The sequence below is a fragment of the Carcharodon carcharias genome, chromosome 21, assembly GCF_017639515.1.
Source record: "Carcharodon carcharias isolate sCarCar2 chromosome 21, sCarCar2.pri, whole genome shotgun sequence".
In the NCBI taxonomy this organism is placed as follows: Eukaryota; Metazoa; Chordata; class Chondrichthyes; order Lamniformes; family Lamnidae; genus Carcharodon; species Carcharodon carcharias.
This window is the reverse complement of record NC_054487.1, coordinates 6,155,617-6,173,883: the sequence shown is the minus strand read 5'-3', so window position 1 is coordinate 6,173,883 and position 18,267 is coordinate 6,155,617. Positions and strand designations below refer to the sequence as shown.

Below are 18,267 nucleotides of genomic sequence, written 5' to 3'. Positions count from 1 at the left end.
CTGCATTTATGAGCAGCCATTTATGGGTCCTAAAAGATTAGGAAACTTTACCAGACTAGTAAAAGCCATCATCATCTCCTACTGAGCACAGTACAATTGTCCATCTGAGCCAACTTGTGTACTAATTAGGTATAACTTGCATCAACTATCGGGGCATGAAGTACCAAAGACACATGTTAAAAATAGCTCACCCTTGTGTTTTCAGCAGCTCTTCTTTTCCTTGTAAGCAGAATTCCAGTACACGATCCGCCAAGTCAGGCTGCTCCACACATTTATCACTATCTTCTACACGGTAGTATCCAAAATCACTTGTGTGGGAATGAAGGGAAAAATATTTTTTAAAGCTCATTGATACTTGCTGAAATTTCGTTCCTGTGGACACTGAAGGCAGTGTTCTGTCGCTAACTCAAATACTTTAAATTATCTATTTTATTCAACAATAAAAGCGACTTATCCCACAGTTTGACAATCACGAGGGCATGGGAACACCATGATTAATAATGAACTCATTTTCAATATGTAGGGAAAAGCATCATTCCCATTTCCATACAATAATCATTTGATATTCAAGGTAGAGATACAAGTCAGGGTGCAGAATTTGAAAGCACTATTTTGTGCCTTTGTCACCTGCTGTACCCTGTCACTCTTGAGCAGGCAAGCAAGTTTCTAAGTAATTTTCCCAAGTTTTGAAAATATAACCTGGAGATGCCAAGAACACCCACTTAATTCAGAGACATATGAAAGGTTTTCAGATCATGTCAACAGTAATGAAAACGGCATGCAAGCCAAAATCCCAGCCCTACTGTACTTCCTGTTAGGCCTGGACTTGACAAAAGGTGCAAGTCCTAAAAAGAATCCTAGTTATACTAGAAGATGATTTCCTCCACATGTGTAAATGTATAATAAGATCCTGAAGCTACTCTTTATAAATTGATTTTTGATTTTGTCACACCAAGGGGACCTTGCAATTTTTCCATAATATCCCTTTTGAAAATGCATTGATCTTTCCTAAAGAGGTTAACTCTTGTGATTTTAGAGGAGTTACTGAACAGAATTTTATTGAAAATGTTGGATTTTGAAGACTTAAGTTTTTCAAACAAACACCATTGCTTACTAGCTGATATCAATGGTGTGTTACATAACCAGATTTCCATATTTAACTTAATAGTAAGGTGATAGCACAAAATATATAAAAATCATAACAGAATTCAATCATGTGAAACTAATTGAACGAGCTGAGATGATACATACCACATATAATCACCCATAGTGCATGAGCATAAACTTTGGTCTTTGCTAACAACATAGTCCCTTCCATTTCTGCAAACAGAGGCCTTTGCGAGTCGCTGAAATGTTTCTTTATATCCCAAGATGCAGCCGTTAGTTTTCTCAGCAGCCTCTGTGGAATGAGCTAACCACCTGACATAATCCTTTTCTTGGCCTGAACGAAGAAAACGTTCCAGTTTAAAGAAGACGTTTTCAACAACTGGAAGATTCTTTCAGCAATGACTTATGGAAACTCAACATTGTTGCACATAGAGAAGATATAATAGGGAGCAGCAAATGATCACAGCTCACTCACCAGCAACAAAAATCAGGAAATGATCAGAGGGCTCACAGCACCACACAGTACATCAAACATAGCACGGAATGAGACAGGTATTGTCAGTTAGAGAGGGAGGAGCCACTTCTCAATGTGGAAATGTAAGCATCCAAAGGGCAGTATGACAGATTGACCCAACTACCCCACCCCCCACCTCCAACTCCCTGACCCTTTCTGCCTTGCATTATTTTGGTGGACTGCTACATAGGAGTAAGATAATGAGCAATAAACTTAGTTGTAACTTACAGTCTCTTGTTAGGAGCTCCTCAAAATCGATAGTTATTGACAGCCAAGTTGTTAAATAAATGCTTTCGTGGCTGTAACCCCAGAGACTGATATTCATTGACTTGGTTCCTGGTTCTGACACAAGCCCCACAAATATAAATGTCTCATTTGTGAAGTTATAACTTTTCCAGCATTGCCCTTCATCAGTTGAGTACCTTTTTAAAAAAAAATTAAAGGTGTTAATATGTATGAGAGGGTACAGTTGATGATAAACTATACAAACAAACTGCACTGAAACAAACGTGGATATAAGCTAATGGACAATGTCTGTCAGCCAGGATAAATAGAAAGGATAATTGGATTGTGAACCAATTCATTTACCCAGATCAGTTGGACTGGAACAAATTTAAGCTCAGGTTTTGAAAAGTTAGGGATCAATTTTAACAGTATGAGGCTGACAATCTGATAATGGCAAATTTTCACCTTATTGCTCGAAACATGCATTCAGACATTTATTTTCCATGATAAAGTCTCATCATCGCTATCCTCTTTCAAACCAACATTCTCCACTGCAATGCTTCAATATCTTTCAGCTGTGAAAAATTAGATGTCAGTATATAATAAACGAGCATACAATAATTTACTTAGAAAAAGCAACATACTTTATATTCTGTATGGCCTTGTCGGGATTGGATTCCACTGCCACAATTAAGCCTCCTGAGTCAAGAATGGCATAATAGTGTGGGCCAGTCAACGCTTTTGACCATGAATACCCTCCGTCATCAGATACATAAACATCTGGGATCATGGTAGAAATGGCATCTCCTACACTACCTGTGGAATCACAATAGATTCACAAAGATAAAGCATTTCTCTTCCTGGGCAATCCAGAGATAAGTTGACAGATATAAATAATAGCTGAATGTGGCTAAAAGGATGACTTACCATGGGCTAAGATCAACCCAACTGCATTTGGTGCACTGAGTGGGGGCAAAGGGACATCCAGGGTCTGGGAGATGCTGTATGCAGCATGAATGTGAAGATTACACTGGAAGCAAAGACGAGCACTTTTTAAGTAATATTGCAGAAATATTGGCAATCAGCTCATAAAATTCATCTTTTGGGTTGGCTTTGGATCCCTCTTTGTTTGCTTTGACATGTGACAAATCTGAAAATACAAGAGCTGCAAGAGATGGCTAACTAATACCTTATTTATAGTGTGTAGGAAGTTTCATTTTAAACACATTTTCACCTCTGTAATTTTATCAATAAAGCAGATGTGAGCAAAAAGGGTACTTAAAACCAGTAGAAAATGCTAACTGACCATTCATCTACCCTCACTGTTGCTTTGAGGATTGTTTCCATCCAGTAAACTGTTTACAACCTTAAAACGAAGGACATTTAAACTTGTTAACCATTGCCATAGGGCAATCATTGAAAGCTTTGTATACAATTATGCACATGGGAAACCATGAGGGGGGAAAGGAGGAAAATTCATTAACTGGAGTTCATGATTTTAAGTAAACCTTCTGTGACACTTTCACCAGAAGCAGTACTGCAAGGAAAATTTGTAATTTCTTTAAAATATCTGTGCAAGCTGTAATTGTTTTAAGAATGTTGGAAAAGGACTTTTAAGAGTTTGCATCAGTTCTAAAGGGATGAATTGTAATTGTCTTGAATAATAATTGGCCCATGTGATTTGGCAACTCTTGATCTGACAGTAGTATCAATAAGAAGGAAGTTAAGATACGAAGAAGCTATGTGGCCAGACACAAAGGAAAACTTCCAGCAGGAAAGCCGGAGGGTGAAGGTGATCAGCGTACAGATAGACACAAAGAGAAAGCAGACAGAGGCAGAGGAACGCAGAATTCAAGTGAGAAGGCAGCAAAGCTCTACAAAAAGATAGGTTTTCTGTTTGGCAGTCAGAAGAAAAACAGAAACAGAAGCTCTTGTGGAAGTGACGTAAGAGGAAGGCTTAAAGGGACTGAACCCTAAAAAGGGGTGGGAATAACTCAGGCATGCAAAAGAATTGAGAGCTTGTATCAGAGGACCAGATCATGAACTGGATGTTGTTGGTTGGAAAAAGGAACTTTGGAAAGCAATGCCATCAAGACTGATGTAATCCATCTGAGGGGGGTTTGGTAGACATGAGTCATTTTGGTACCACTGTATCTCGGGGCCTCAGATGAAATATGCCGGTGATTGCGACTCGAGGGCTGAATCGACTGAGTCGGAAAGACTGAGATTGCACATGGTGTCACATTTGTCCAGGGAGTGATGCAAGTGCTTGTGGTTGCGTAAGATGTATTTTTGATGTATCGACTGTTTAAAGTGAAATTTACCTTCTTATTTGAAGTATAATTTGCCTGTTAAAGTAAAAGTCACAAAAAGTGAAAACTTGATGATAATTCCTTCATTTTGAGGTCATTCTGTAAATTTGGTTATTTTGGTCCTTAGAGATCGTAATACTGCTCCAGGTAGGTCAAGAAAACCATCATAAAATTCAACAAAACCATTGAAAAGGCTAGTCATAAAATACTCTGCTACACTTACTGAGTTCAAGACGTTTCAGGTGAATTTGAAGTTTTGTTTTATTGCTATCCGAATTAGTCTGTCACTCATCAAAGTCCAGTTTGTCTCGTGAGAATGTGACTGCACTCCAGGAGATTAACTTATGCTTATTATAATTCTCACTCATATATACTGATTGCTCTCCTTACCCACTTCCCATACTCCTCCCCTCAAGTGTTTGAGCTTATCAAAAACTCTGTTGCCCATATCCTAATTCCACTCATCGAGCAACCACTTCACACAATAACAACAGTGTCAATGTCTCAGTTCTCCTCGATACTGTCTTTAACACATAATACCATCCTAAGCACTTCACAGAGCATGAACAAAAGCTGACAGAGTTGAGTTTTAAGGTGTGTGTTTTAACCAAAATGAGAGACTGTTGCTCAATAATGAGAGACACTGCAAATATTACAACACATGTTCTATTTATTTTGAGAAGCCTGACAGCATAATTTATAATGCACCAACATGCACCACAGGACAGAAGGAACCAACAAACATTAGTGATTCTGCGTGTGGGTAATCCCTAATTTGACAATTTGGCACGTGTGCAAAGGCAGCAAGAAAAAGCAAAGTACTTACAGGTCTTGAGAGGAAGGGAGAGGTGGGGAATAGAAATCAGGGTTGAATTAACCACTCAATGAAACCAGTTATGGATTCTGTCTCCCTATTCAGTCATGAAATGGTGCACCACATGGAGAAGAAACTTGAAGAGAAACAAGAAAGGGGGAAGTAAATACACACAGGTAGGCACATGGGTGCACACATGTAGTAAGAGGGTGTTTAATAAGAACGAGGGTTAATGTGTGACTGGGAAACAGTACTGCTGACATAGTGATGTCGAGAGTCACATGATGGTAGACTGTGTGCAGAAGAGTCTGGAAAGAGAGCACCCACATAGAGCAGCACCTTGGAGATGGATATAGTTATGGGTTACCAATAAATGGATTATGTTCCAGGCCTCTTCCTGAGAGACCAAACAACCTTACAACATAATGGCAGTGGAGGATGGGCCCCAAAATCCCAGAAAAGCTGGAGAAGGAATCCAGAATCTCAAAGCATGAAAAACTAAAGAAACTGAAGCCTGACCTGAGTGAACTGTGTGTAAATTGAAGACGTGGTTGGAGATCACCAAAAAATAAGCTCCATTGCAGATGTGAAGGCTGAAGGACTCCACCAGGACATGTTGAGGTCCATTGCCAGACCTGATGGAACATAGAGTCAAGGGATCTAGCTAGATCGCAAAAGACTGAACCAAATTCAAAAAAGGAAAAATGGCTGAAAAGCAGAATAATCCACTGTGCGGATGAAAGGAAAAACCTGAGTGAACGCAAAGTCAAGGGACATGGTCAAATCACAAGAAGGATGAGCAAAATACAGTAAAAAAGCAGAACTTACTTTTTAAAGTAGGCAGTAATGAGGATCACTAGCATTCTACGGTGCAACTGCAAGAAAGCTGCAGCAACAGGTTCACAGACAACAGCACAACATGTGGTCACCGGGATCGAGTGAAGGAAAAAAAAGTTTTAAAAAACTGCAGCCAGAGCTAAAAAAGAAAACAAGCGCTGTCCAGTTGATTCCCAGGCCTGGAGGGAGCTGGTCGCTGGCCCAAGTGACTAGTTTTGACGTTTTCTGGAGAATCGATTAGTTTGAAAAAAAGAAAAGCCCCATCAGTGCAGCTGGAGCCCAACAAAACCCAACGGATCACCGGAAGATCAAAGTGTGGAAAAAATGGCAGCTATGGAGATATTTTGAAGAGAAAAAAAATTGAAAGAGAAGCCACCTGTTATAAAAAACAGCCACAGATAGTAAATTAAAACTGCCAGACCAGTTTATGCTAAGGCAAGGGCCAAACCAGAGAGTCTTGGTGAAGAAAATGTTTAGATTACAGGAGTACATCAGGATTAAGTAAGAAATCAGGAAAATGTACAAGTTAATATGTTTTTATACTTGTTTGGTATATTTGCAGATGAAGTAATCCTAAAACAAGATATGGATGAATCCTCAATCACATTTGGTGAGATATTAAAAGCCTTTGCCAAACTCTATGTTGTGGAGAACACAGGCCTTAAAAAAGAAGTTTAGAACACCAGCAATGAAGCACCAAAGGGGTGAGGAGAGGGAGACAGGGGAGCCAAGGACAAGGGAGACAGTACTCAAGCAAAACACAAGGTGGTTGCAGACCAGGCCAGTGCAATGAATTGCGCGAGCAGAAGAGTTTAGTGCAGAAAAACGAAGAGGCTGAGAAGCAGCCAAAAGGCTTAAACAATAGAACTTTCTGAAATGTCGACACATTACCCAAACTGCAACAGCAGGTGACCGTGTGGAGCAAGCAGCTGACTGCGAATGAAGGAAAACTGTCTTGCAGAATCCAAAAGAAACAAAATGAAGCTATTCCACAGGAAAATGCTCAAATCAAAGCGAATTTGGAAGAACGCAGCCCGAAATACAGCCAGACACAAGAGCAGGCAGAAAAGGTACTCAAGGATGTCACTATTCTGAAAGACTCTTTGAAGAATCAATACATAGCCCTGGAAAAATATGAGGAGCTAAACATGATGTTGAATACCTCTTCAGCAAAAACAGCATTGGAGCTATCAGTGGCAATAAAACAATACACTGAAGCGCAGTTGAGTTGGCAAGTGGTCAACAATGAATGAACAACTGATTGTCCTTCAAGATCAAATGCAAAAAGAGTACAGTAGTAAGAAGAAATGAAGACTGTCTTGAACAGTAGAAGAAACTCAAGGAGGCTCTGTTGAATTACTAGAAAACTCAAGATGGAGCAACCAAACTTTACAAAGAAAAGGAAAACCTGATGAAAAACCTTCACACACTATAAGGTTCCTTTAGATCAAACTTTGTTGCTCTGCAAAATTACAAAGAAGCAAAATTAATTTAATATCACTCAGAGAATTGAAGAACTGGTTTGCAGAGAAAACTCAGCAACGTTCTATATTTCAGGAGGAAGCTAAGAGGTACAGCAAAAAGACTGAAGAGCTGAAGAATCAGCTGAATGGGAAAGAGGAGGCATTGAAAGGAAAAGCTGTAAACTTTCCAAGTTGCGAGTGGATAATGAAGCCATGAATAGCACGATTATAGAACTGAAAAATGTTAAGACTTTGTTGGAGACAGACATGGCCAAAAGTGAAACTAAAATGAAGGGTAAAGACAAAGCTCTGCTGCAGGCAGAGAAAGAAGAGAGAAATATTATAGGAAAATGTAAATCTAACACTGAAGCTCAAGGAACTAAAAGAGATGCCTCACATTACCGAGAAGCACTGAGTTGTTGAAAACGAATGGCTGAAGTGAAAATCAAGAACCTAGAATGCCAAGAAAAAGCTGAACAGTTGCAAGAGAAAGTGGAAACTCTCACAAAAGATCATGAAGAGTACCAGAAACAATTAGCACAAGTGTCTTTAAAGAATGTAAGCCTGACGGATAGTACATGGGAATTAGGCTCTGCTAAGGGAAAAACTGTTCAGTGTAGGGAACCAATTTTTATGGATGAAAGATGAGTTTGCTAATGAAAAGCAAGAACTGAGGAGAGCACAGGAAGTAGGACACTTGAAGAAGAACGTGAAAGATGGGATATGCAGTGCGGAAAACTAGATCCAGACTTGCAAAGCAAAATTCTAGGAAACAGACCAAAGATCTGATGAGTGAACTGGAAAACTCTAAGGAGCAGTCAGTGACCAAGGAAGAGAGAATCTGAAAGGAACTGAATCCCCAAGTGAAGTTGTATTAGGGGTTCATAGATAACTTCAAAACTAAGACAACTGAAGTCACCAGAGTAGTTGCTGAGCTGAATGAAAAGTTTCATAAGCTTGAAAATATTTTGGAAAATAAGAAACTAAACAAATATTTGGTTGAAACTGTCAATTAAGTAAAAATGAAGGTTCCATTTTTGAAACGTCAATGTCCAGCAACATCATGGTGGACCCCACGGAGAAAGAAATTCTGAGGCCACTCTAGGAATGAACAGAGTGAACATTCCCTTAGGAAGGAATGGGACAAACCCAAGATGTCTGAACAAAGCAGAAGCGTTGTGGATAAAGAGAAACTCAACTTGAAGGAGCGCAAAAAGCAAATCAAATGAAGGCAACCAACTGCCAGAAACAGAGGGCAGGATTTTCCTGGTGGCCAGTGGTGGGGGGTGGGGCCCGCTCACCAACACATAAAATGACGCGCGGTGATGTTGGGTGAAACTCCCGATGTCACCGCGCGCCATTTAAACTTTCCAGTAGGCGGGGGCTCAGCAAAATTAGTTGCACGCCCACCCAACTGTTAATGGCCAATTGAGGCCATTGACAGAGTAACTAGACCATAGGACATAGGAGCAGAAATTAGGCCAATCGGCCCATCGAATCTGCTCCGCCATTCAATCATGGCTGATAAGTTTCTCAACCCCATTCTCCCACCTTCTCCCCGTAACCTTTGATCCCCTTACCAATCAAGAACCTATTTATCTCGGTCTTAACTACACTCAATGACCTGGCTTCCACAATCTTCTGTGGCAATGAATTCCATAGATTCACCACTCTCTGGCTAAAGAAGTTTCTCCTCATTTCTGTTCTGAAAGTTCTTCCCTTTACTCTGAGGCTGTGCCCTTGGGTCCTAGTCTCTCCTACTAATGGAAACATCTTCCCCACGTCCACTCTATCCAGGCCTTTCAGTATTCTGTAAGTTTCAATCAGATCCCCCCTCATCCTTCTAAACTCCATTGAGTATAGACCCAGAGTCCTCAAACGTTCCTCATATGTTAAGCCTTTCATTCCTGGGATCATTCTCGTGAACCTCCTCTGGACCCTCTCCAGGGCCAGCACATCCTTCCTGAGATATGGGGCCCAAAATTGCTCACAATATTCTAAATGTGGTCTGACCAGAGCCTTATAAAGCCTCAGCAGCAAATCCCTGCTTTTATATTCTAGTCCTCTTGAAATAAATGCCAACATTGCATTTGCCTTCCTAACTACTGACTCAACCTGCAAGTTAACCTTAAGAGAATCCTGGACTAGGACTCCCAAGTCCCTTTGCACTCCAGATTTCTGAATTCTCTCCCCATTGAGAAAATAGTCTATGCCTCTTCTTCCTACCAAAGTGCATGACCTCACACTTCCCTACATTGTATTCCATCTGCCACTTCTTTGCCCATTGTCCTAACCTGTCCAAATCCTTCTGCAGCCTCCCCGACTCCTCAATACTACCTGTCCCTGCACCTATCTTTGTATCATCTGCAAACTTAGCCAGGATGCCCTCAGTTCCTTCATCTAGATCATTAATGTATAAAGTGAAAAGTTGTGGTCCCAACACTGACCCCTGCGGAACTCCACTAGTCACCGGCCACCATCCTGAGAAGGACCCCCTTATCCCCACTCTCTGCCTCCTGCCAGACAGCCAATCTTCTATCAATGCTAGTACCTTGCCTCTAACACCATGGGCTCTTATCTTACTGAGCAGCTTCCTGTGCGGCACCTTGTCAAAGGCCTTCTGGAAGTCCAAGTAGATAACATCCATTGGCTCTCCTTTGTCTAACCTACTCGTTACCTCCTCAAATAATTCTAACAGATTTGTCAGGCATGACCTCCCCTTGATGAAACCATGCTGACTTTGCCCGATTTTACCATGCACTTCCAAGTATTCTGAAATCTCATCCTTAATAATGGACTCTAAAATCTTACCAACTACCGAGGTCAGGCTAATCAGCCTGTAATTTCCCATGTTTTGCCTCACTCCCTTCTTAAACAGGGGGGTTCCATTAGCGATTTTCCAGTCCTCTGGGACCCTCCCTGACTCGAGTGATTCCTGAAAGATCACCACTAACGCCTCCACTATCTCTTCAGCTATCTTCTTCAGAATTCTGGGGTGTAATCCATCTGGTCCAGGTGATTTATCCACCTTCAGACCTTTCAGTTTTCCTAGCACCTTCTCCTTGGTAATGGCCACCATACTCACCTCTGCCCCCACGACTCTCTTGAACTTAGGGATGTTACTTGTGTCTTCCACTGTGAAGTCTGACGCAAAGTACCTATTCAGTTCCTCCGCCATTTCCTTGTTCCCCACCACTACTTCTCCAGCGTCATTTTCCAGCGGCCCAATGTCAACTTTTGCCTCTCTCTTACCCTTTATATATCAAAAAAAACCTCTTGCAATCTTCTTTTATATTACTGGTTAGTTTACCCTCATATTTAATCTTCTTCCTCCTTATTTCCTTTTTAGTTGTCCTCTGTTGGTCTTTGTAGGCTTCCCAATCTCTTGGTTTCCCACCGCTCTTCGCCCATTATATGCCTTCTCTTTAGCTTTTATGCTGTCCCTGACTTCCCTTGTCAGCCATGGTTGCCTCGTCCTCCCTTTAGTATGCTTCTTCTTCCTAGGGATGAATTTTTGCTGTGTCTCCCAAATTACTCCCAGAAACTCCTGCCATTGCTGTTCCACTGTCTTTCCTGCTAGGCTCATCTCCCAGTCAATTCTGGCCAGCTCCTCCCTCATGCATCTGTAGTTGCTTTTATTCAACTGTAATACCGTTACATCTGATTCCAGCTTTTTCCTCTCAAATTGCAGGGTAAATTCTATCATATTATGGTCACTTCCTCCTAAGGGTTCCTTCACCTTAAGCTCTCTTATCAAATCTGCCTCATTACACATCACTAAATCTAGAATTGCCTGTTCCCTAGTGGGCTCCACCACAAGCTGCTCCAAAAAGCCATCTTGTAGACATTCCACAAATTCCTTTTCTTGGGATCCACTACCAACCTGATTTTCCCAGTCTACCTGCATATTGAAATCCCCTATGATCACTGTAACCTTGCCTTTCTTACACACCTTTTCTATCTCCTGGTGTATCTTGTGCCCCACATCCTGACTACTGTTCGGAGGCCTGTACATAACTTCTGTTATGGTTTTTTTACCTTTGCAGTTCCTCAACTCTACCCACACAGATTCCACATCATCTGATTAAACTAATTAATGGACCTGCCCATCCAATCTTAAGGTTGGCGGGGAGACCAGGAGCCCCAATGGGAATTAGAAAAAGCACAAAACCTCATTCACCAGTGGGATGAGGTTTCATGTAGATTTTTTAAAAATTTAATAAAGTTTTTATAAAAATTATGGACATGTCCCAACTCATGTGACAGTGTCACATGAGGGGACATGTCAGGGAAATTTTATTTTTCTACTTTTAGCTTTTTTACATTTAGAGCCGATCTCCCTGAGGCAGCACTTAGCCTCAGGGAGATGAGTGCACTCTTTCATGCGCATGTGCAATTTTGGGATTCCCCACCACCCTCCAACCACACCCCCCACACCACCCCCCCCTACCCCCCCGCCCCCCCCACCCCCCCCCTCCACCCCCCTGACACCGCCCGCACAGGGAGTGCATAGCGCTTCCGTGTGGATGTCATGCTGGGTGGGCCTTAATTGGCCCACCCACGTAAAATGGCACCGTGCCCACAATCGGCCCCCGATAGGAAGTGGGCCTGTCTGCGCCCGCCCTTCAACTTCCCCCCTGATGGGGGTAAAATCCTGCCCAGAGAGTACTACAATTTCAATGCCAAACTGACAAAGTCAACCCTAAACAATTGAGATTACCAATACTCCAAACATGACAAGAATGAGATCTGAAAGAATTTTCAAGCCTCCAGACCATCTGAATTTATAAAGTCAGAGACATGAGGGTGGGTGGGGCGGTGGGGAGAGAATGGGTAGCAAGAAGATTGTATTGTAAATACAGGCGGGGTGGGGGGGGGTAGCATAAGGTTGTTCGGGCAGTGCAAGGGGTAATGTGGGACAGGAGAAAAGTATCGCTATGTAGTGATGTAGAATATCACATGATGGTAGACTATGTGTAGAAGAGTCTGGAAGGAGCCAGCATGGAGACAGTACCTCGGATATGGATATAGAAATGGGTTAAGAAATGGTTTATGTTCAACCATACAAGCCTCCAGACCTCTTAGTGAGGCACCAAACAAACCTTACAACAATGTAGACAGACATATTTCTGTGAGAAAATCCTGCAACTCCCCACCAAAGAACACTATGTGATCATATTCAGCACATGGACTGGATCATTCAAGGCTGTAGCAATACAACAGCACCCTAAGCTGTTAGTTCAACAGGAGAACAGTCAAGCAGTTACTTAGTACCTTTATTGGGACACCGAGTAAAGGAAAAATAAAAAAAGACTCTCACATATTGTCTGAAGAGGAAACCTTTGTTTCTATAAAGCTCTGTTTGTTCTAATATGGGTGCCAAATATCAAACGATCAGATTGAATCTTAATAAGACGAGAATTTTGTCTCCTTTCTCTGGACTCAGTAAGGTGCCACGAAAGCAGGTATTTTCCACAAATAACATCAACCAGCATCTAAATCTGGGTATTGAAAGTACAGCCCTTGGAACAGTTTCATCTGGCTGACATTGTGCTGTACTGTATTGCACTGCATGATTGTAATGTGTGGGAAACATCTGTGAGGTGTCCTGACGGACAAGTCATCTGATGGTCCAGATGTTGCAGACGATGGCAGCTCTTAGCAGAGATACAGTAACTGTGGAGTTGAATGTGTCTCTGGTCTGGACACTTTGGGTGAATGAGGGCAGAGGCCAGAGTTGGCCAAGCTCTGCAATATCAGGACCAGTCTTTTGACACTGAGTTGCTAATAGCTACACCTGTCCTGATTTTACTCTTTGGACTGGGAGAGAAGACGAGAAGCGACAATGTTCCAAGAAGAGTCCCTTGGTCACCAAATCCCACAAACTCCAGTGAAGCACTAGAAAGGATTCTCCAAAACAACAAATTTTTCTACTGACCATCTCTGAATTCTTGGCTGTTGCAACGCAGTGACTATTTTCTGGCTTCTTCAAAGGTTTCCACTCTCCTCCACTGTCAAATGTAATCACTGATCGAATATTGTTATCTACAAATGTGTTGAAAGAGTAATTATTAAACACTAATAGATACTCCATGATGTTGCTGATGATCATTTGAGAGAATATGCTATTCTGCAATGGCAGGGCTGTTACATCGAGTTTACTGAACAAGTTTACTAAAGAGGGCCTAAAGCAGGAGTTTTTGTGAAGGACCAGCACCTGTTTCTGGTGCAGAAGCTGGACATCTGTACAAGAGCCTTTTCCAAGAGAGCAGTCATCACAAATACGTTGGAGTGACATGTTCCCATTGTCCAGAGACAGTGTCCGGCTGAGATATTGTGTCTCCTAGCAATATTCCCAGAAGTGTCCCTGGTTCACCAAACTTATCCTTGAATTAAGACCCCAATTATTAAAGGCTGCGTGAGTTCAAATCAGTAGCCACATCGTCCCGAGCTTCCCTGGGGTCAGTCAATAAACTGGGCAGGGTATATGATAAGACAGGTTTTGATTCATGAAGGGATGTCAAATCTCCCGTTTTCAACTAGTTGGTGGGGTTGACTCACCTGAGTGACTTTAATTTATGCAGAGATCACACTTGGTGGGCACAGTGCATATAATCCACCCATCCCCTCTCAAACCTCCATCAGATTCCCAGGGTAGACCCTACATGTAAAATCAGGTTGGAGAGCAAATGGCCCTGAAGCCAAGATGCCCGAGCAACAAAGCTGCTGGTAACTGGACTAATGGTGAACGGCTGGAGCCAGATCAGGTGGTGTGGATGTGTATTGGGGTACGTGAGTTAAAAAAGATGGACACCCTAGCATATGCCCCCACTATATTTTGAACATTTTGATGACAGTAAATTTCAAGGGCAATTTTCCTATCTCGTGTAAATGGATTTTTTGGTTTCTTTTGTGATTATCATTGGAAAATGATTGGGTAGCTCAACCTCAACCAGCACCACTAACCACTTACTTCATTTACTGCCAGAGAAACCTTGCTGTATACAAATTGGCTGTTGCGTTTGTCTACATATCAGCAGTGACCACACTTCAAAGTAATCCATTGGCTGTGAAGCACTTTGAGGCATCTTGGAGGCCTGCAAGGTGTTACATAAATGTAAGATCTTTCTTTATGATTATTTCTTTGTTGCTTTCCTTCCATTTGTCTTCCCCTCTCTCTTTCTCGCCCCCCTTCCTGTGGCTGTCAGATATTTTGCTTCCTGTGGTTACTGTATGATTGTTTAGTTCTCAATGGTTCTGTATCACTTTTTTGTACCCCATTTTCCTCTATTGATTTGTTTTGGTTATCTCCAACGTGTCTCTGATTAGAAAATGGAAGGGAGTGGGCATTAGAGACCATGGCCTTGGTGAGAGTAGGAGTGAAGGGGAGACATGATGCAGGAGTACCACATTGCAACGCTGAAGTCTGGGACCAATCAGTGGACCACAGTTTGGGGCAGGGTGGCAAAAGGTGTGACAGGGTTCTGGTAGTATTCACAAGGGCTGTGGGATGCACAAATGGCATCACTGAAAGTGACGGTTTGATGGTTAAAGGGTGGAAGCACTGAAGAGAAAAGTCTGGAAATCACGAGGAGTTAAGATATTATGGGATATACAGAGTGTCATTTGCATACTAGGAGTGCGAGGGCATGCAAGAGCTTTTGAAATAATGGCCCCACCCCTAAATCGCCGAGGGGAAAATGATGCGGGACAATGTCGGGAGGAATCCCCAATGTCATCTCGGACTATTTAAATCTTAAGGAAGGCGGGCGGACAGCGAAATCAGCTGTCTGCCCTCCGACCTGTCAATGGCCAATTGAGGCCATTGACAGGCTCATTAAGATAGTTAAAGGCCCTGCCCGTCCAAGCTTAAGGCTGGCGGGCAGACCAGGAGACCCAGCAGGCTGCAGATTAGTCATGAAACCTCATCCACTGGCGGGATGAAGCTTCATTACCGTTTTGTAAAAATTTAATAAATTTTATGAGTTTGTTATCAACATGTCCCATCTCGTGTGACATTGTCACTTTGACAGATGGGGATTCCCTCCCCCCACGGAACAGGAGGTGCACAGGTGCTTCCTGTCGGGCAGGCCACTGGGTGGGCCTTAATTGGCCCGCCCACACAAAATGGTGGCAGGCCCCGGTTCAGCGGCAGGGGTTGGCTGTATGCCCGCTGCCAAGCTGGTGGGGCCCACCCGCCAATCATGGGCTAAATTCTGCCCAATGACTAAACTCTTGGAGAAAGAGTGTAAATCATTGCTTATGCCATTGATCCAACACGTCTGATGATCTCCCAGTGGATAGCTCCTATCGAAATTCAGCCACTGGAGTCAGTGATGATTTGGTTAAAATAAACAAATGCATTTTATTCAGATTATACAAAACAATGATCTCAACCCGCGTTTGAAAATTCTGGATAGTTGAGAGTTCCAGTTATTGGGAGTTTAGATAATTGAGTTCACACTGTATGCGAACATGATAGAAAAATATTTACGCAACTGTGCTCTTGTTCCAAAACAGAAATGTAAATTGTTAAAATCTACCAATACATATTGAATCAAAAGGAAATTTAAAATATGGTTACTGTCCTCTTTAAGCATCAGCCATGACCCCATGGTAGCATACTCATTTCTGCATCAGAAGGTTGTGTACCCAAGTATCACTCCACAAACTTAAGCACGCAGGGAGTGCTGCATTGTTGGAGGTGCTGTCATTCAGATGAAATGTTAAACAGAGGCACTGAATGCTATTTCACATGTACGCAAAGGTTCCATGGCACTACTTTGAAGAGCAATAGGGGGATTTTCTCCAATTGTCCTGGCCACTATTTATTCCTCAACCATCACTAAGTAAAAAAAGGTAATTTGATCATTATTATATTGCTGTTTGTGTGACATTACTGTGCACACATTGGCTACCACTTTTCCTACATTTTAACAGGGATGACACTTCAAAAATACTTAATCAGTTGTTGTAAAACACTTTGCGCCATTCCCGGGTAACCCAAATAACCCAAGTACCCATGAACAGGACTAACTCAAATCTGATAAATTTAAATCTCTGCAAAAAATTTGCAAATCAGCGTTGCACTGCAAGCACTCACTTTAGGGCTGCCCATAATGCTGCAAAATATTGGCAGACAGGCTAGCTTAGGAGTAGAAACCAAGCTTTACTTTATTGTTCAGATCAGGAAATGATTATTTGTTTTACCTTTATCAAGCACATTTGTGAGGTAGACTCCACGCAGCGATGTCACGTTTGTGAAATCAGTTGTTCCGCTCGTGTCAGAGAACAAATGACGTTCCAGGGACTTGGAGAATAGAATTCCACGATCATCAGAAGTGTAAACTGTCCCAAACCCATTATCTAAAAGAAATATTAAATGTGAAGCTGTCATGTGTGAAATCTTCCATTTAAAAATATGCCTGTTGAACAGCAAAGGTTAGATGGGGCCTCCTCAAAATTCCCATCAGTGAAGCCTCCCTCAGTTTATTGGAAGTGCAACAACATCCACATATAAATCAAGGAAGCTACCTTAGTCACAGTAAAAATGGGGAAGATTTGCTGAGAACTCTTGTGTGTGTGAGTGTCATTATTCAAGTGTAGAACAACAGCAAAGCAGAAGCAAAATATTGTGGATGCTGGAAATCTGAAATAAAAATGGTAAGTGCTGGAAATAAATACTCAGCAGTATATTCTCTCCACAGATGCTTCCTGATCTCCAGCATTTTGTGTTTTTTTATTGAAGAATGACTGTTTTCTATTGAGCTCTTAATCCTGTGGTTACTTTCATTTCTTCTTGCCTTGAATCTCACAGATAAACCAGGGTCTCCACATAAAAGCTTTCAGCACAGCTAAATGCCACACGCATTGATCCCTGACTTCTGATACTGAAAAGGCAATGTGCTCAGTTGATATCAGCATCTAAGATGAAGCGATATTTGTTGAGTTTTTGTTCACTGCTGCACACAGTGCTATACTAGTTGCATTTTGGCACTTGAGAAGCTGACGGTAAAGAAACCCTCGGGAGCCTTTCATCTATGCATGGGCACACTGGGCAAGCACTTTGCAGACATGTGCCACTGTACCCTAATTGAACTTTAGTTCATTAATTTCTTGTTTACAGTGATTTGATAGGAGCAAGTGCCAGGGCACATAGGTCATGCCAGTTGCCCATTTGCTCAGTTGATCATCAACATATCTATTGTTTCTCCCCTAACATCCCTCATTGTCCAGCTCTCTCCTATTTTCAGTGGAACAAAACCTTTAATGATCCACACTCTATATTCTCTCAGCATGCTCAGCTCATCCATGAATATGTTCCCTAAATCCCATATCCTCTTAGCACCTGACCACCCAACTTCAGGCCCATGCTTCCTCAAACCATCAACCAGTCACTGTCCTCTAGCACCATCCTTACATTACTCATGACTGCCAACATCACCTTATCAAAAAAAAAATCTTCCACTCATTCCCTCTTACTACCACCCTAACACCAACCTTCCTTTTCTTTCCAGGGATGTGGAATAAATTGCTGGCTGGACTTTACGCTCCCACATGCCTGCAGCTGGTGCCTACCCTGCAACTAAAAACAAAGGGAATTATGATGGTGGTAGGTGCGGATATGCCAGGATCACAGCAGGAAGAACCCATTCAACATTTTAACAACTTGCCTACCGCATTTGTGCCAGATGGGCAGGTTGTTAAAATATGGCCAGAAAAAATGGCTACTTGATTGAGATATTGGAGGGTAGCCATGACTTGTGGAACCACATCTATCAAAAGTCAACATTAAGAGGGGAGATGAAAACCGATTAAATAAATACCTAACCGTGCCAATTGTAACTGCTTTGAGGTGGATTGAATTTTTACCTCTTCAGTTTAATGATCTGGCTAATCATAGTGTTACACCTAGGACAAGTGTGAATGCAACCTTTACGTAGAGACTATGTTACTCAATTGTTAGCACAAAAAGGTCAGTGGTTGGCCATTTTC

General features: G+C 42.0%; 1 protein-coding gene across 1 annotated transcript in view; it reads right to left on the bottom strand.

The window, feature by feature from the left end:
- The window catches only part of LOC121293294 (sortilin-like), a 114,151-nt gene that overhangs the window by 16,922 nt on the left and 78,962 nt on the right, over nt 1-18,267 (bottom strand). Inside the window, exons 11-17 of the mRNA XM_041216194.1 lie at nt 16,483-16,638; nt 13,211-13,317; nt 2,774-2,876; nt 2,491-2,662; nt 1,850-2,043; nt 1,252-1,441; nt 192-308 (exon numbers count right to left, since the gene is read on the bottom strand). Of these exons, the coding sequence (XP_041072128.1) occupies nt 192-308; nt 1,252-1,441; nt 1,850-2,043; nt 2,491-2,662; nt 2,774-2,876; nt 13,211-13,317; nt 16,483-16,638 (1,039 nt within the window). The remainder of the gene's footprint in view (nt 1-191; nt 309-1,251; nt 1,442-1,849; nt 2,044-2,490; nt 2,663-2,773; nt 2,877-13,210; nt 13,318-16,482; nt 16,639-18,267) is intronic.